This window comes from Passer domesticus, chromosome 3, assembly GCF_036417665.1.
Source record: "Passer domesticus isolate bPasDom1 chromosome 3, bPasDom1.hap1, whole genome shotgun sequence".
Lineage (NCBI taxonomy): Eukaryota > Metazoa > Chordata > Aves > Passeriformes > Passeridae > Passer > Passer domesticus.
Window position 1 is genome coordinate 105,112,470 of NC_087476.1, and position 20,087 is coordinate 105,132,556.

Here is a 20,087-nt window from a genome sequence, read left to right on the forward strand (position 1 = left end):
CAGCTCCTGAAGGGGGCTACAAGAAGGCTAAAAAGGGACTTTTCACAAGGGAAGAAAGTGACAGAACACTTAGACTGAGAGACAGTAGGTTTAGATTAGAAACAAGGAAAAAATTCTTCACTGTGAGAGTGGTGAGGAACTGGCACAGGTTGCCCAGAGATGTGGATACCCCATACCCTGAAGGTGTTCAAGGCTAGCTTGGATGGGGCTTTGAGTAAGGTGGTCTGGTGGAAGGTGTCCGTGCCCAGAGTGAGGAGCTTGGAATGAGATGAACAGTGCCTTCCAACCGAAGCCATACTAGAATTCTATGAAGACTGGATAAAGAAGCTGTCACAATGGCTGAGGGAACTGAGATTGCTGTTGCCCCGAGCCTTTTTTTCAGGCTAAACATTCTCTCTACAATTCCCTGAAAGGATGTTGAAGCCAGGTGAGGGTCTTCTCCCAGACAACTGGTGACAGGACAAAGGAACATCGCTCCAGGCTCTGCCAGAGGCAGCTCAAGTCAGACATGGGGATGAATCTCTTCACAGAAGGGGTTGTTAAGTGTTGGAACAGATTGTTGTGGCACTTAGTGCTAAGGCTTTGTCAACAAGGCAGTGATTGGTCAAGGGTTAGAATGAATGATCTTGGAAGTCTTTTCCAACTTAAATGATTCTGTGATAATAATCCTTGTGTCAATTTAATATTTCTGAAGTAAGATGATCTGGTATTTTAATTAGTACTCCTACTCCATCATACTTAGTGTGATTTTTTTTTAGTAGCATATATTAACTGGACCATTCTCTTCAGCATAAGGCAAACTAATGTGGATGGCACTGAAATAAATTAAAATGCAAAGTCAAGAGGCTTCTTGGTATCAAGAAACATTCCAGAATTTTAAAAATTACTCATAGTAATATTATGACATTGAAATTATTATGTCTCTAGGGATGGACAGACATAGTACCTTTAATAATAATCATTGTATACAAAGAACAATGAATAAGTAATATAGCAATGTATCAGATATTTCCTGTAATGATATGACAGTCCTTTACTATATTCATATTTTGATAATATCATTAAATGTACTACTTTGGTTTTGATACTTTAACTGCTACAGGATTTATTTCTGTTCTCAACTGAAATGGAGGTCTGAGCTAATCAAAGCGAAATGAGATGAAGAATGAAACGTATTTCATCTGAACACTGATGTTTGAAAAGAATAGCTTTAGACACTTGAAAGAAAAAAAAATCATTTGGTAAGCTGTGTATTTAAAGCATACAAGCTGAACACTGTTCCCTTGATTTATTAGTCCAAATTATTTCAGATGAGCACAGGTTCCCTGTGGAACAGACTATGAAAGGAACACATAATATTGCTGTCCTCAGTGCCAAATCTAATGACAATAAACAAGCGGGGAAGGAAAGAGATGAGAAATGCTCAAAAATTTCAATATAGTAGAAAAACAAAACTGCAAGATTCAAAAGCACACAAGAAGAATGAGAATAATAAGAAAATCTAGATAATTTAAAAAACCAAACATGCTTCCTATGGCAAACTCTTTGCTCTCAAACATACCCTACAATAGTGAGACTACTACTGTACAGTGGAATTGGACTATTTAAAATCACATATAATGGCCAATACTAAACACTAAAAAAAAAAAAAAAAAAAAAAAAAAAAAAAAAAAAAAGAAGTGACCAAACTTGGACTAGAAATCTTTGCTTTGGACAAGGGAGATTGCTACAGAACTTGATAAGAAGAGTGTACTGATATTGAAGAAAATCCAGTACTTAGAGATGCTTCCAAAAGTTCACAGAAGTCCTGGTCCTTCTTTTAGAAATGTTTTTTTGAATTCTAGCATGTTTTAATAATTGGAGCAGAGATAAAACTGGTATTCAGTTGTGTTGACAGTAGATGCAGTCAATCAGAAACAAAGGATTCAAGGTAATAGTAGTAAGACATATCAAACTGGAAGAGAAGTACATTTCATTTTTCCTTATTCCCAGTAGCTTAAGCCATATCTGATATATAATCCTCTTTAACTCTTTCATTAATTCTGAGATTTTTCAAGTCTACAGCAACTCTTTTTGCACATCAAATGAGAATCCCCAGAACACATACAGAAGGTTAATACTTTTCCCACTGCTATCTAAAGTTCAAAAATGTTTGTGCTACATTTTGCCCTGAGGTCCTGGAAATATCTTTCAGGAACTGATGCATATTCACTGGGATGAGGAACTGACACTGATCTGATTCCTAAGAAGTCACCACTTCAGTGGTTTATGGTGGTATTGCAGCTCTGTCTCACCATGAAAAGACACATCATTTCTGTGGCTCTGGATGACGCTTAAAAAGTATGAGCTTACATTAGAAAGCAAATCTAATAGCATTTTTACATACAGAAGAAAAAAAGTCCTTAATCAAAAATTCATTTAAATGGGTGAAAACCAGAAAATATTCTGTATGTATTCCAGAGAACTGTAAAAGTCTAACACGAATGCTCCTTTAGTAATATTTCATTTGAATAAGGAAAGGCTACATAAAGAGTTTAGTATTTACATGCATTCTAGTCACTTGTAAATATGAGCATGAATCCACAAAATTATATCAGAAATACCCTTGGGACCTGTTTTAGTGGTAGGCCTGGCAGTGCGAGGTTAACAGTTGGACTTGATTATCTTAAAAGCTTTTTCCAACCTAAATGATTTTGTGGTTCTAAGTAGTAACCAAAACGCTCATATAAGAAGAGCATCTGGAAGTTTGTAGAATCACACCTGTTTCCAAGCACACCTGCACAGTGTTTCTGGCTGAAAGTGTTTTGAGACAGATACCAAAAGTACAAGGTTCTTTTTCATTTAATGAATGGTCCTACTTTGTGAAACTGTTTGAAAAATTGATTGAAATCTGCATTTAAACGTCTAAAGTTGACTCTTCCATTTTCAAATTAATATAACAAAAGTTTGTTATAAAAGTGACTTTTTTACAATTGCAGCAACATAAGTGTTCGCAGCAGCTTCATCTTTTTGAAGCTGTAGAAGTTCAGAGTGATTCTGATAGATTGTAATTAATGTGAAAAAACCCCACAGTGACCTCTGCTTGGGACCACAGATCGAATCACAGTGCACTTAACATTCAGATAATCATTATATCTTCTACAAATCATTAAAAAATTTATTTAACTGGAATTAAATTATATTTTCATTCTTTTTTCATATAGTCAATTATTTTATTTACATTTTTACAACCAAAAAAATTGAAGTCTGTCATTCTGTCAAGAGACTAATTTCATACCAAAACACATACAAACTAGTAATTTGGGGGAAAACACATTACCTTGTGGTTTTTTATGTTGCAAATTGATGCTTACAAAAATTGAAAATTGACAAAAAGTCATTTTTTAACTGAAAACATGTCTTCAGGGAGAAATAATGGACAAATTTTTTTTTCCCTTCAACAGCAGTATTTGCAGTTTGTTGATAACTTACAACCAACAGCCTTAAAGCTTCTTCATTGCACATCATGATAAAGAAGCACATACACTGTAGAGTTATTTAAGAGACGAAAGTCCACAAACTTTGTCATAACAATGCAAAAATGAATAGTTAATCATAAAATGTGATTTAATCTTCCAAAGATTGTAACAGGCAAGAAAAGCCTAGAGGTTTTAACCCATGATTTAGTTAAGGTTATTTTTATTCTGTTCCAAAAAGTTAGACTGTTTTACCACAGCAGAAAAGAATGGCTAATCCTTGGAAACACATCTGTAGGATCTCTATTATTTCCCACTTAGAGCAAGACACAAAAAACTTAGTGATTTAAGCCTTTGAAGTGGAAGATTTCCCAGAAAGTAAAGATGCGTTTTCACAGTGATTGAGGCCAAAAAACCCCAAACCATTCCAAAACACAAGAAAGATGTCTTTCAGCAACTAGAGGATCTCAACAAGCCATCAATTCAAATATCTGATGCAGGGTTACCGACCTACTGTACAGTTAGGTAAAAAACAAAGTTAAATGAACTGAAGTGCTTAGTTTTTCTTGACTATACTGATATTGCTGGAAATTCTGGTTGAAAAATCAAAAATTAGGAGTGCTCTTGAACCTCAGTCTGGCTCCATTCTAACACTATTGGATAGAGTGATTTGTAGCTGACAAAGGGAAAATGTGTCAATTTGGAAATAAAGGAACAGCACATTTCTGCAGTAACAGCCTCATGCCTGTAGTCCAGGTTGTCTCAAGCTGCATTAGCAACATGTCTATCTAATAGAGGGTGTCTTCTGAAATTTGTTCAGCGATGCCCTACTGAAAGATAACACTGATCCTTGGCTCTGCTCACTATGCAACTTGCTAGAGGAATTGACAGCAACTGGGTCTTAGTTGACTGGGTATTGGGCGTTTGCCACAGCATCAGATTTTTGTTTTATGGTCAGTGGGGTTTTTTTTCTTGTGTCTCCACAAAGATAGCATTTTGTTTCATTTTCTGTTTTTAAAAAATAAGAACTGATTCAGTGAGGGAATGGGTTGTCGTTCAGAAGGTAGGGTTGCCAAAAGTGTCATTATTTCAGTACCTTTTTCACAAATACACTGGATAACAAAAGCTGTAAGTTGCAGCTGCAAGTCAGTCAGGTGTATTCTGCCAATAGGTGACAAAACTGGGAATTGTACAGCCCAGAGAATAGCATTTTAATGTCTAACACCTGCCACTTTCAAGATCATGGTCTTGGTGAGTCCCTTCCAGCCCAGTACACTCTGTGATTCCTGGGTGGCTCAGTCACTGATACAAGATGCAGACCAAGAAGCAGAAGAACAAAGGCTGCCAGACCTCAGTTTCTGTTGGCTGCACAAGGACTCAGCCATAAATCCCATGCTAATAAAACAATAATTTGATATCTAAAGATAGAGAAAAATATTTTCTGTCACCATCTGTGGCCAAGCAGGAGACACCTATGTAATTGAATGGACAGACCACTTCAAAACTGTCTTGCTAGGGAAGACAAAGAGAACATTACACCACAGCAGGTAAGCAGCTCTGGAAAAAGCATTTTGTGTAGCTCCAATCTGCAAATCATTGATGAATAGAATCTTTTCATATGTAGGAAATTCGAGTTTACCTGAAAAAACACTCAAGCTTTTTGCTGAGAGGAATTACCTCTAAGACTTTGGTATTAGATGCTATGAATATCTAATACATGTGAAGATAGAAGTACACATAAACAATATTTTGAAACATCATTAAGAATATGAGAAAACTATGCTCCTTCTTAGTCTTTTAATTGATGTCACTTCAAACAACAAAGGAAGCAACAACAACAAGATGTGGGAGAAAAACTGAAGTGATCATCATGAAGGACCTATTGCTGAGGACAAAGTCCAAAATGCAAGTTCTGGTCTGCAATATGACATGGAAATTTAAAGCTTTCAAGGTAAAGATATACGTAATTACAAAATAAGCACTGACAGAAACATTTAAGTACTATATCCCATATTGAACCTCTGCATACTTGAAAATCTATGAGTTATACTTCAGTGCAAAAGATGAAATGAAATTGTTTCCTCCTGTATTCCAAATAGCATCTGGCCAAAGTTCCTCCCTTTTACAAGGCATCAGAGTTTTATTACCTAAAGCTGAACAGCTCTTTTGAAATGTACCATACCTGTCTCTTCACATTCATTACTGAAATTTTAACGTGGTTAGAATTGTTACAAAGAATTATGAGCGCCACAGTACTTGGAGAAACATGACAAAATCTTACCGCTACATTTCCATCGCACCCTTGGGACTGGCAAACACCTCCTATTCTGTTGGGAATTAGCACATCATCCCAGCAAGATGGGCCCTTCAAAATAAAACCAAAGCATACAAAGATTATAATTTGCTTCATAAATAAACATATAAAGTTTGGTTTTGTTGCTGCTTTTCCTACTCTTGTGTCTCTCAGATTTTAGCTGGACAGTTTTATCATGGTTACACTGAGAAATATTCAGGTTATATAACAATATGCACCAGTAAAGCCCAGTCAAACAGGACATGTGGTCCCTTCGCCTTAAGGTCAGTGCTGTGAACAGGCATCGATAGTAGGTTACATTTTCTCAGCTAAAGACAGAGGCTGAGTTAATAATAATTAAAAAGCTACAAAGGCTCAGGGTCTGGTTGAACACTGTTTACACATGGGCCTGCAGCTGACTAAGGGGAAAAGAGAAAAAAGATAACAGTTGGAAGTAGAACACACAATTAGAAAAAACTGTAAATAGATTTCTTGGCTCTAGATAAAGCCTTTACTTAACTGTAATACAACATAATGAAAATGTTAAGTGAGAATTGTTATCAGATTTCTGGATATTTACATTAACTTCAATATTTATCAGTCATTATTAAAGAAACTTAAAAATCCCCAACCCCTCCAAACAAAACAATATAAAACCCAGAAAAAAACTGACAGAAAATCCTTATCAAACATTACAGTGACTTTTTGAATATACACAGTTCATTTACAAGTGTATTACAAAGCAGAAAAAAAAATAAGGATTGCAAATCAGCAATAGTTCACAACTGCAAAATAATGCAATTAACAGGATGATCTATCAAAGAAGAAAGTTTATATATGTAGCATATATAGGAGCATTTATAAAAATATTTTGCATCATAAAAAATTGACACTTGTATGCTTTCTCTTTTTATATTAATTTCATACCGATTAATATTTAATTTACAGACAACAAAATTAATCTGAGCAATAGATATGAAGCTTACAGGTATCCACATAAATAGTAGAAATAACCAACTAAGGCATCAAAAATGAAAGCATTTGGTACTTGGATTACTCAGTGTTTGGGATAGAATCACTGCCCAGGAAATAGCAGAAAATCTTAATCCAGAAGAGAAATTATGGCAGTCAAGACATTAACCACATTAGTGAATTCAGTGCCTATTTCAAACACAGTTGGATTATAAAGTAATCCAGAGTCACATCTAGATCCATCTCCTTTCAATTCTGTATCAGGCACTTCTTCAGCGTTGTGTGGGCACAGTTGAAATGAGTTTAGAATTCTCTTAGTAGTGTGAACTTAGTGATAAAATGTTGATCTAGCCTATCCGGAAAGCTGAGTAAAGTTGAGTTGCTTTCCCAGAATGGTAGGCTCGCTATCTTTATCTGGTCACACAGTTCTTATAGGGAGTCATATTTTTTTCCCCTTTTGAGGCCTGGAATTTTAATTCATAAGGGTAACATTTAACTCACTGACTTGATAAAGACAACAACATTAACAAGTTATGTTTGATTAACATTTTTATTTCTTCCTTCATAGGAAGAAAAAAACAAAAAAAAACCCAAAAGAGAGAAATAAGAAGCAGGTGTGCTTTATAAAACATGGGATCTAAGAGGGCATGGAGATAGGAGAGAATTGATGAAATTTTCACTACCATCAGAATTAACCACTACAAGTAGTACTATATCAGGTCCAAATATGCTTAGTATAAGATATTTTATTAATTAACACTCACAACAATAATAGGAATTCTGCAGTCACCTTTAAGTTCTTATTTCCAAGTGAAAGCTAATGTACTATGTGGCTTGATAGGAACTTGCAGCGCTCTCTCTCTGCAAACATTTCCTCATGACATTTCTCAAGCACATGAGACTACTTTGCACACAAAGCACCCCACTATTTGAAATAAAAATGTCATCATTTACTTAAAGCATGTTAGAGCATATACACAAGGAACTAGGAGCACAGGTCCATGTTATCAGCAACTATCAACTGTTCACTCACACTGTAGCTAAAAACTTCCTATTTTTCCCTTCATAAAAAGCCCCACAATATTCATCACTTCTTTAACTGTTATGATGGACATAAAACCCATAAAAAGTCAGATGCATTTAACTCTTTTGGTAATGTTAACCAGACCCAGCTTTAAGTCAACAGTGGTTTCTTTTTTTTTTTTTTTTTTTCTGTTCTAGCAAAAGTTAAATCAAGTTCTTAAGGCACAAGATGGCATTGATTCAGCAGGAATTACAGACTGACAGAATATAATGGGTTTCAGCCAGTTTAGCATTGATGAGTGGAGAGAAAAAAGGCAATAAAACAATAAACCCCAATCAACAAGAGAGCCCCTATTCCACACCTCATTTTCCAAATTAGTAAGAGGAAAAATCTCCTTTTCCACATCTGTTCTTGGCATTCTTTATGGCCATATTTTATTATTAATGCTAATCTAACACACTTTCAAAAGACTTAGTGTGCTTGAAAATTTTCGTTTTCCACCTTCAAAACAAAAATAGAAGAAAAGACATTTGTCCTTGAAAAACACTGTGCATTCAAAATGTTAATGTTTCTGTAGCGACAGTACTACTAAATGTCATTGCTATAATTGCGTCAAAACACAATTAGGAATTCTGGCAAGATAAACACTTTGAAATGCAATTTTTGTATCGTTCTTTCTTGAGTCTAAGAAAAGCCTGTCAACCTGCAGGCCAGCCAATCACTTGTGGTGTTATAACACTGCAGGCTCTAGTGTTTGTAATTATTAGTTGGCATTAATCAAGAACATACTGTGAGAAGAACAAAGCCTTCTGATTGCGAGATTAAAGCAACTGCCCCTCTTGTACCAGCCAAATGGCTCACAGAGAAAGCTGTGCATTAAAATAAACACATCAGAGAAGGCTTTTCCGGTGTGTAAGTGGGAAAATTACAGAATAAAGAAATAGAAAGAACACAACTGAATAGAAAAAGTTATCTCAAATGTACTTGAGTATTTCCCAAATAAGTAGGTATGGAAATTTCTGTGCCTTGAGCATATGACAGTTGTTCCTTTCGCTTTTGAGGAGGAAGACAGGAAAAAGGTTGGTGAATGGCATATTAAGCTTGAAGTGAAACTCCTGTGCAGCATATGAAGAACAGGGAGGACACAGATGTTTTTTTCAGTGTATGAGGGAAATACTGGAAGTCTGTGTACATTTCACTAGTATATTGTAGTGATGGCCAGTACAGAGTGCAGTACAGTACATTCTACTCTCAGTGTCTCTTTATCCTATAGCCAAGATCCAGTTTTGTATTGGAGAACCAAACCTAAATTTTCATCAGAAACATCTCAAAAAAATTTTAAAAAAATATTAAAAATCCCCCAAATCAGAAATACTATCTAGAGATCTTGGATGACAATTTATTCAGAACGTGCTTGCTGACAGAACTGCTGACCTGTGAAGTCAGAGAAAGGTTAGAAGCAGAGGTCAGTGATAGAAACCAGTGATTCATCAAAGACTCTGAATCACTTAAAAGGATGGAAACTATCCATGTGTTCAATACTTTGTATTTTCCCTGCTTTATATTCTCCTCTAGTGAACAATATGCAGCAGAATATCATTAAAACACATCTTTGTACCTGCTACAATCTACATAAGAAACATAAATCATTAAAATGTTAAGCAAATGACCCAACCAAGGAAAAACTATTAATGCAGAAGGATTTTTAAAGACATGTAAGAAATAATTTCAGGTCTTGAGAGAATTTAAAAATCAGTGTTCAGGACACAGGAGAAGTGTTAAATCTGATGCAAATCATACAAACATTCAGGCTTCTCTGCAAAGTTATGGCTACTAACTTGTCTGTGTGAGAATATTTGAAGAGCTAGACATTGTATAGGAAACCCTCAGCATGATTTCAGGATCTTGAGGCAGTAAGACAGAAAAAAACCTCCCAAAATAAAAGGCTTACTAAATAAAATGTATTTCCTTTTTGGCACTCTAACAGCAGTATCCACACCAAGCTACCACAATTCACTGCTTCTAGTGCCAGTACAGGTGGACAACTCTGCCTCCCAGACACAGCAGGAACCAAGATATATCCTAAAGGTAAGCATGCATCTCTCCTATGAGAAAAGTCTTAAAGAATTAGAGGTTTTTTCAGCCTGGAGAAGTGAAGACTTATGGATGATCTAAATACAACCTTTCACCACCTTAAGGGAACTTACAGGAAAGATGGATGGGGACTTTTTACCAGAGCATGCAGTGACAGGACAAGGGGGAATGGCTTCAAGCTAAACGAGAGTTTAGATGAGAAAAGGATTCCTTACTAGGAGGGTAGTGAGGCACTGGAACAGGTTGCCTATAGAGACTGTGCATGTCCCATCCCTGGAAATGTTCAAGACCAGGTTGGAAGGGTCACTGAGGGGCACTGGTTTAGTGCCAGGTGTCCTAGCCCATGGCAGAGGGCCAAATGATCTTTAAGGTCCCTTTCAGCCCAACTTATTTTACAATTTCCACTAAATGCTTAAACATTATACAGATATAATTTTTCTCCCTAAGAAAACTATGAACCACAGCACCAATCTAGCACAAAAGGTATTTCTCCAAATTCCCAAAGCCAAGCCTATCAGCATTCCTCATGAGAAACAGAAAATAAAAATAGTTTATAAAGAAGTTATTATTGAACAGGCCAGGAAGCTCTTGCTGGCCTTTTACAGAAGTTCTACTTAAAACGCTTGAAAATTTGTTATGGTAGATAACCTACTGAATAGAAATACTGTCAGATTGGCAACTTTTAGGACCAAAATCATCTGCTTAACACAAAGGCAGAGGTAATTAAAATTTGTCTACAATTTATGCAGATTTACAAAGACCATTACCAGCAGGGAGAGATTAATTTTTGTTCCAGAGCTATGTATTTTTTTAAATATTTCTGATGAGCTTGATACAAACTGACTACACATGGGGACATATTATTGCAGGTAACGCTAACCAAATTACTGTGGACTGACTTTGACAAGGAATCTCCCATACAGCAGGGAGAAAAGTAGAGAAAAATGCTACTAAATGAGTCTTGGGGATGGTTTTAAAGAGGCTTGTGATATAGGACTGGGATGACTGAGTTCACTGCTCAGTCTAAACAGCATATTAAAGAATCCATCAGAAGGAATGTTCTTATTATTATTGACTTTGGTTATTAGACCAAATCAATAAAGCACATGGATAGCTTTGTTTATATGAGAAACAGTATTGAAGAAAAGTCAATCACATGCTTTAAGTCTTTGCAGGGGTTGAACCTACTGGTTTGATTTGTAGTAGGATCTTAGAGATGAAATTTTCCTTTAAGAGTGACCAGCCTAATTATTAAATTGACAGTTCTATGTCAATAATTATAACTCTTTCAAAATTAAGTAGCAGACAATTACCTGAACTTCTCACTGACATGTAATTATGAACATTTCCTGCATGACAGTTATTTCAAATGAAACATGAGAGGATCATATCTGTAACTGAAAATGTAGGTAAGTATAGTAAAAATATAGTAAAAATAATCAGGTTGTTTTATTGATCATTGCTTTTTTCTTTCTTAACATTTTGTTAAAAAAACCTGAAATGAACACATTAACGAAATGCTTTCAATAATTCTGGTCTTTCTTTTCGTTTGTACTGCTTACAGTTCAAGGATTTACAAGAGTCATCCTACTGGATCTCAAGTAAATAATGAAGGCTCATAAAAGACATCCAAGACAAAGCTCTGCAGATTCACCTCTTCATTGGTATTTTATAGCATGTGTTGTGTTGCCAGTGTGAGCACTTTCTTATTTAAGCAAAAGAAAATTATTCAAAGTGTGCCTTTGGTTGGTCCTTCCCAGCAAAAAGGGACAAAAAAAAAAGAGAGAAAAGATAATACAAATACAACTGCAGCTGAAAAACGGAACAATGTGGTCCTGCTGCTGCTCTAAACTTGAGTTGTGAATGAGAGAAATACAGCTGTAATAAAGAGTAGATATAGTCTCCTAAGCCAAACAACCAAACTTCATTCAAATTATCTGTCAGACTAATGATTTCTTATCTATAAATGCTTTCTATTTAGATGGCATTAAAAACTTTTTCATGGCTGAAAGAAGATAAAGAACCAGAGAAAACACCTGTAATTCTCTAAACATACCATGTATTTACTATGTCCATTGAAACTACAACATTAAAAAAATAAACTAAAACCCACAGTTCCAAGTGTTAACTCCAGCAGATCTCACTGAGGTCAGTGTAACCATGAACAGACGAAAGCCCTCTGGCTTCAGTTGCTGTTTCTGCTGTGGTGACTTTTCAGGGATTCTTCCACAGGGGAACAGACAGAGGACAGGGAGCTAAAGGACAGGAGAAATCTAAACTTCTAAGACCCATCCCTGTTTTTTCTCCAGCTGGGATGTGCTTACAGTTATTTGAGACATAACTGTCAACACACAAAAAGTAGTACATTTTGAGCACTTTTGGCTGGGATCAGAAAGTGCAAAGGCTGTTTTCTTTCTCTACCTAAAACACTCCTCCTGTTCCCATGCTTTCCTCTCCCAAGTCACAGTTAGAAACTGTAAAAGAGGACAGAACTTGGATTAAATTTACTGTGCACCTCAGCTTTTCCTGCTGCAGCTGCCTGCAGCAGATTGATTGTGTCCCACAGGACTCTCTGGGCAAGGAAGAGCAGCCCAGCACCAGTGGGTGCTCCATCAGGGTATCGGGGGATGCTGGGGCCTGAGCAGAGCCCTTGGGGCACTGACAGATTTGGCCCAATTTTGAAAGAGAAGTGAGCAGCATAAGGATAGATTATCAGTTATCTATAAGTCAGCACCAGAGGAGCTGCAGAGGAGTGTCACCCATTCAGAGGTGAAGCACTTTCAGGATGAGGCAGGAAACCCTCATACCTTTCGGCTCTCCAGAAATGGGTGGTAGCGTTAACATGAGGCAAAAATATTTTAAATTCAGTAAGAAACCACGCTCATTCTGGAACTCATAATAAACCAGGATTACACAGAACTTTCTATTTCTTAAGGCAAATATCTCAGAACAGAGTAGGTGAAGAAACATTTTCAGTGTGAAAGTATTTTTTTACCAGTTACAACTATAATCACATGTCAAATATGAGACCATTTAATCTAAAAGCTTTGAGCTACAGAAACATTTAAGCAACTCCATACATTTTAGGCAGAAAAGATTATGCCAGCCCTGCAATTTGGACAATTCATTAGCTACGTCTGCATGGGAAATATATGGACTAAATGAAGTACTACACAAAAATAAAAAATCTAAGCTAAGCCAATATACAAGTCAAGGTCTGCAGTTAACATATTGCTAATAAAGCCAACTAGACACCTTGCAATTAAACTAATGTGAGTTGAAGTTAAACAAAGGCCATAAACCAAAGATGTAAAATAAAAATCCAAGGCTCATGAATATTCCACAGTAATCATTTAATGCAGATGTAATAATTGCATGTCACATCATAACATATTAAATCTATTTTTTGACTGGGGTGTAAAAGCTAGAAATTTTTTTGTCAGAGAGACAAAGCTAGAGCATTTCCACTGTAGACAATACCTAGAGAAACCCTCAGCCCATCACTTCACATCTGCAAGGAACCTTAGACAACATGTCCAGAGACAACTGTCCATTCAACAACCTGGGCTATGGTAAATCCACATGGATTGGATACTGCCTTTAGCTCTATGTTCCTGCTATTCCCTTTCCTTCTCTGAGCTGTCATCTACTGCTTCCTTATTTCTGCTCTTTTTGCTTTCTCCAAAGGGTCTTTCTCCCATTCCTGTGGTAAGATACAAACCCATCCCAAGGATACTACACGCATCTTAAAAAAACCCCAACTAACCAGCCACAAAACCAAAAAAGCCCAAAATGCCAAGCAAAACAGCCCCCCAACCCCACCCCAGAATTCATTCCACATTTTTACTAAGAATAAATTTCTCAACTAATCACTAAAGCTCAAGGGCCACTAGGAAGAAGCTCACTTCATAAGGTGTTCAAACATTTTTTCACTTACTGCGGTTACATAAAACTGTAAAATCAAGATTACACACTACTGTATCTGAGGAAAATAGATTGCTATATCATCCATTTTTGATTTTACACATAATCAGAAACCCTGAAAGACAAAAGCACATCCATTTCAGTGAGAATATTTCAATCTTCCAAAAAGAAAGTTTATAGGATATCAAATACTCTTGTTTTTTCTAAAATTGAGAACTAAACAAAAATATTGTCTTTGATTTTTTTTCTGAATTCTACAATTACTGTAAACTTTACATATGCATCAATGTATTCACAAACAAAAATATTTTTATTTTAGCTATTAAGAAATACAGTCAACCCTGTATCAAGTGCATTGTTCAGATTCATTTGACAACCACTTTAGATTACGTTGCATGCATGGTGGTTCTAGAGTTTGTTTTTTTCCCCTAGAACACAATCCTGCTACCACACATAAAAGAAAAGATTATTCTTTAAGCATTTTACATGAGAACATAACTAGAGTTAAAGAATTAAGATTGTACCAGGCTGCTCAGGACCCTGCCTTTGCCATCAAGGTACTGCATACACCGGAAGGAATTGATGCAAACCCCTCCCTGCATCATGGCATTGTTCAGGTTGCAGGGCTCATCATTTTAAGCCCATTTACTCCAACCTTCCTGCAATAAACAGTGACAGCTTCAACCAGATCAGGTTGCTCAGAGCCCCATCCAATCTGACCTTGGATGTTTCCAGGGATGGGCATCCACCACCTCTCTGGCAGCCTGTTCCAGCGTCTCACCACCCACACTGGGGGAAACACATTCCTTATTTCCAACCTAAATGTACCCTTTCTTCCAGATAAAACCATTACCCTTGCCCTGTCACAACAGGCCCTACTAGAAAGTCTGTCCATGACGTACTTGTAAGCCCTCTTTAGGCATTGAAAGGCCACAACCCTGTCTCCCTGCAGCCCTCTCATCTTCAGGCTGAAAAACCTCAACTATCTCAGCCTGTATTTCCAAAAGAGGTGCTCCAGCCCTCACACCATTTTTGTGGCATAACCTGTATTATTAACACAAATATATTCCTATAATCTAGTATCAAATTTCAGAATTTATTCTTCTCCTAAAGCAGTGCTTTAAAAGAGCTCAGTCATTTCTCCATCTTATCTCTCTCTCCATGCATGAATCTTGAATTATTTTGAATTATTTCTGACTTATTTTCTACATATTGGCACAACCAGAAAATAAATTGAGCCCATCTTTATGGTTTTCACAAAAATCAGCAAAATGGTGCATGAACTCAGGCTAAAGGACATTTGAAATGAACTCTCCCATTTTCTAACAGAAGCTCTTGAGGCCCCTGCATAACAGTAAAGAGTGTCCCAACACCTGAATTTTGTAAGAACTTTGTCTAGTTTGTGCATACAAGGTGATCTCTGCAGATGTCTTGCCTGATAAGCCTTTGAAGGACATTAAACTGGAGAAATTACTAATTTCTTTATACCTGCTCTGAATTAATTTATATAATTCTAGCAGCTGGTTTTCTTAACTAAGAGGAATTTGGGGCATAAGCATTGACTCCCCCTGTGCTCCAGTGCTCTGAAGAGACACCCACAAGGCTCAAAGGGCAACACAGCAGGACACCACTGGGATAACTCCACCCCACATCCACCCTGTTCCAGGCTCAGCTGGGCTTTTCTAGGTTTAGCTTTTGATTTCCTTCCACACAAAGGAGTCAGATACACTCTGCTACAAAATTATTAATTCCCTAGACACAGATGGTACATTGGAATCCACTTCAAAAGCATTAGAAAGTATAGAAACAAGTTACTTTAAAAGGTGACTGCTATCAGGATATTTTGAAATGTATAATTCAGAACAGGTCAGCTAGAAGCTACATAAGACATCATGTAATTTCACAGTGAAGTTCAGATTTCCACTGAATTCTGAACAGCCTGAGTAGATTTTAGTTTTGTAGACAGGATATCTGTATTTCATTTACAAAGGTTATGACTCGCATTCAAATTACTGAATCCATTTCAGGCTAAGACCACCTGTAAAACCAAGTCTGCTAATCATTTCAGAAAAGATTAGGCCCTCAGACATAAAATCAGGGTACTTCTACACTGGAATGACAGTCATTTCAAATTTATTTGCATTTCCATAGAATTTAATACATTTTATTCAGAAGACAGAGTTCCCTTTTATCGCAATCTCATTCAGTATCTCCTTTATCAATTGGAAAGAAAACAGATATATTATTTAAACATTTGGCGTTTTAGAATAACATTTTAACTACCACTGTGATGTTTTCCTTGCTTATGGCTCAGTGTAAACCGTGACAACAGATAAAATTGATTAACTGGAATTAATACTATGATTAATTCACAGTTCAGTGCCTATGGCAGTGGCCTAATCAGTACTTTTTATTTATTTGTCATCATCGGGCTTGGCTATTACAAATTCAGTTATAATCATGAAAAGGATCTAGAACTGGCACTTCAATCAGAACAGAGATGTGCAGTACAATATATATTACTAAACCAGGCAGAACTTCCTCAAGTACACACACATACACACACACACTAGCACAACTGTTCTTTATAGCTCTGTTCCACTATTCCAGATCTCACATATTTCTCTGAGACTCAGTCCCTATATGAGACACAAGCTGCTCATCTTTATTTCAAGTTTTTTCTGGTCTGAACAGACACTACATCTCCAGAGCAACTAATAGCCCAAAATTGCAACTCTGTAAACAAGATAATTATAATTTAAGGCAGTGCCTTCTCTTCACAAAGATAAAGGATATATAAGCCCATCACCTTTATAGAGTGCAGTCTGTACACAAGAAATCTTAGCAGATTATCTCCTTGTTGCAAATATTGATACTAGATACTGCAGAGTGAACCACTCTAATGAAAACCAAAAGGGTCAAATACATTGAATTTGTTTTGGATAAGAGGGAAATAAAGAAATTCATTATCTTTGTATAACTTCTTTACCTTCATCCCTCGAGTTAGGGGGTCTTTTTCTTGTCTATACCTAGAATTTATACAAAAAAGCTACCAAAAAGGATGCTACTCAAAGTTTGAGTCTTTTGGGGAGGAGGGAGGGATAAGGGGAGCAAGAAATTAAAAAAGGATCTAATGTCTCTTTTCATAGCTTCCTGGATGAGGAATGCCAGTAAGAGTCAAAAATCAGGAAAATAGTACATAATAAATAGAAAGGCTCCAATATAATGACTAAGAGTGATATTTTACACATACTCTCCTTTTAATTCATGCCAATATTCTTCCATCAGTTCCATTTGAACAATTTCCAAATTATCAATAGAGGATCACAAGTTTTCCCTCACAAAATTTCTACTGTTTTCCACAGTGACGAACGCCAAAAATGTTACAAAGTTACTATGCATTTGGACAAACATTTAGATCTGAAAAAGAAAAAAAAAATCCAAAACAATTCACAGCTTCAAATTTTCAGCAAAATAACACACTCATACTCTCCAGTTTCTGAGATCTTTGCTGCTAAACTCCTTCAAACTTCCTTAGGCAATTTTTTTTTTTTAAAAAAAGCTTTATTCTCTAGAGCATTGGTGCTCCCACCACATGGACATTTATGCCTGATATGTATTCACAAACATTTAATTACACCGTGCAATATCCATGTGCTGCACTGGACAAATTCCCATTGGGTATAACTCCTTTGAGGTAATGGATTGCAAAAGCAAAGAAGTAAATGCTATTACAAACAGGAAAGAGAAGACTGCAATTTTGTAGTAATCAAATAGTTGTATTGGATAAAGTGTCTGTAGTCCAGTATCTAACAGGAATAGTTACGATTTGGAAAAAGAGGTTTCTATTCAGAGGTCTCCTTTGCCTACTGAGTAGCTGCAGGAATGAGACTTTCTCTCTTGGCCCACCATTTTCTAAATCCATAATATACTAATTTTCCTCATATTGCTTTGGAGTAATTGAGCAATCTTGGCTTTTAAATGTAGCATAACTTCTAATTTAGCATTAAACTAAAAAATATTAATAAGAGCTTTGATTTAGAAATAAAAGGTATTACAGAAATGAAACTTTGAAGTAGTCCTACTGGCTCTTGTTAATAAATTATATTTTCCAATGGAATTGGAAGAAGGATTTGTTCTCTACTCAGATCTGTAAAAAAATTCCTCAATCAGTATTGTCTGGTACTTTAATTTTTAATTTTAGTTCTTTTCAGCAGACTTAGAGATTGTATTTCCTATTACACTAGGGGAAACCACTTCCTTTTAAGCTCAGAAAAACAATCTCCTCTTTTACAATTATGGTTTGCAATTAACTTCTCATCTTTAATGTAAGAATAGAATTTATCAACTCATGATTTGTCACTTTTGTCTAATTGTGCTGTATGATCACAGAAAATACACTGCATTACAAAAAATATGCACATGTTGGTAAGTGTCCATGCATCCACTATTTTAAAGCATTTCCTTGGAAAGCCTTCTCAAGGCGGGAAACAGCAGAAGCAACAACAAAAAGTAAAAAACCACAACCAAATCCCCAGCCCTTAATAGCTCATTTATAGATGTTTTATGTTTTCCATTATCTCATATTGATATGCATATGTCATCTATATTCAGCCTTGTCTCGTTTGTCATAAAAGCAATGACCTTTCAAACAGTTTTCTAGCCTTCCTTTAAAAAAAATAACCACAAACATGCATGTGAATGTCAGTGAAGTGGAAAATTAGCCTTTTGAAACAAGTAAACCATCCTCCCCACTGTATTAAGGAAACTGTAGGTCTGAACAACAACAACAAGGATGCTGAGCTACATAAGGCTGATTTCACTGTGCACGCTCCTAAAAAAAAAGTCCTTGACATTGCGAATGTTTGCCTTGCATATAGGTCCCAGAGCCAAACCTCCATCTGGAAGAGATTTGAACTACCATCCAGAGGCATTTCAGGATCTGAACCAAAAGGTTTACAGCACTACAATCCAGTTAATTCTATTGCTTCTAATTCCAGCTGGACTTAAAGTCTTATCTCTGCACTCCAGGCCTTCAGATACAGCCTATCACAGTAACACCAATTCCCAGAGAATTCAACTCCATGACCCAAGTGAGATTAAATCCCTCCAGATAGCCCAAGTAAATGGCTCATAACTCGTTTCTGTCACTTTCACTAATGCCTTTGTACCGTGAAAGAAACCAGCAAAGGTGTAAATATCTACAAATTATTAACTGCACTTTTTCTCTTGACTCCTATCAGCGATTCCAGTCCTCTGGTTCCTGCTGAGAACATCACAGATATTTACTGGTTGAACTTTCTCTTTAAATACTGAGCTAATCAGCTACTGAATATTTGTACTCTATACCTGTGTGTTGCTATTTTTGTTTAAACACACACACAGACATGGAAATATAAATAAAGAAACATCAAGAAGAGATACATCCGTGATGTAAGTTGGATTTAAACTCCCTCAAGTCAGGTAATCCTGCAGCACATCTTGTGTTAAGTAGTTTTAGCCAACAGAAAGCAGATGTAAGCTGAAAGGGAGCATTTCAAGAAGTGACATATTTAGTTTCTATTTATCAGGACACATTTATTTTAATGAACTGAAGACACGATTCCCAAACACTCCTTTAGGATAAATAAAATAAAAAAGTAATTATCTTCCTAAAATACTGTAGATTAATAAAGAGACATTCCTGTGCAAAGCAAAGGCTGAATAAAAACCTGCAGCACAAACCTAGATGGTACTCAAAGATAGCTGTTGTTGAACAAAGGTACTAGTTCTGTTTATGTTTTATTTCAGGTTCTATTTTTTTTTCCCTACCCAGAGAAGGACTTTGGAGGTGCACAAGAAGAAGGAAGGGGTAATAAAAAGAATTGCTTCCCGAAGCAACTTCCAGAATTAGAAGGAAATATGTTCTAATAGGCTATTTCTAAAGATTCCAGTAGAAAAAACATCAGAAACATTCAAGTGTCTGGATTTTGTAACTCGAGGCTTATGAAGTTCTATCTGTCCAAAACACTGCAGAGAAATAGGTAAGAGGGGGGGGGGGGGGGGGGAAATCACCTACCAGAAGCACTGCTCTTTTCTTTCTAGGATAAGAAAGGGATCCTAAAAAGCCTTTGGACACAGTACATGTCCACTATCAAACTCCATCATTGCGCAGCACTGAGAAAGCTCACCCACAGTACTTCTTTCAGCAGTTTGCCTTCAATACTGAGGCAGAATGCAGACCCAGAGACACTCCATAGCAGGTGAGCAGCATTATCAGCATTATCACTGACAAATCATTGAGGCAGATGCAGCTGAGTCCCAAATCAGGAGGGTGGCATCCAGC

The 20,087-nt window shown here is 36.5% G+C and overlaps 1 protein-coding gene and 1 long non-coding RNA gene across 4 annotated transcripts in view; one reads left to right on the top strand and one right to left on the bottom strand.

Moving 5' to 3' along the window:
• PRKN (parkin RBR E3 ubiquitin protein ligase) overlaps positions 1–20,087 on the bottom strand; it is a 675,810-nt gene that overhangs the window by 368,407 nt on the left and 287,316 nt on the right. For both annotated transcript variants that reach the window (XM_064414870.1, XM_064414871.1), the window contains one exon: positions 5,737–5,820. In XM_064414870.1, the coding sequence (XP_064270940.1) occupies positions 5,737–5,820 (84 nt within the window). The remainder of the gene's footprint in view (positions 1–5,736; positions 5,821–20,087) is intronic.
• On the top strand, positions 366–19,582 carry LOC135297381 (uncharacterized). 2 transcript variants are annotated; one of them, XR_010359390.1, is made up of 4 exons: positions 366–427; positions 5,249–5,406; positions 9,732–9,832; positions 19,553–19,582. It is a non-coding gene; the product is annotated as an uncharacterized LOC135297381 (long non-coding RNA). The 2 variants fall into 2 exon arrangements; XR_010359389.1 differs by lacking the exon at positions 19,553–19,582 and adding an exon at positions 11,403–11,771.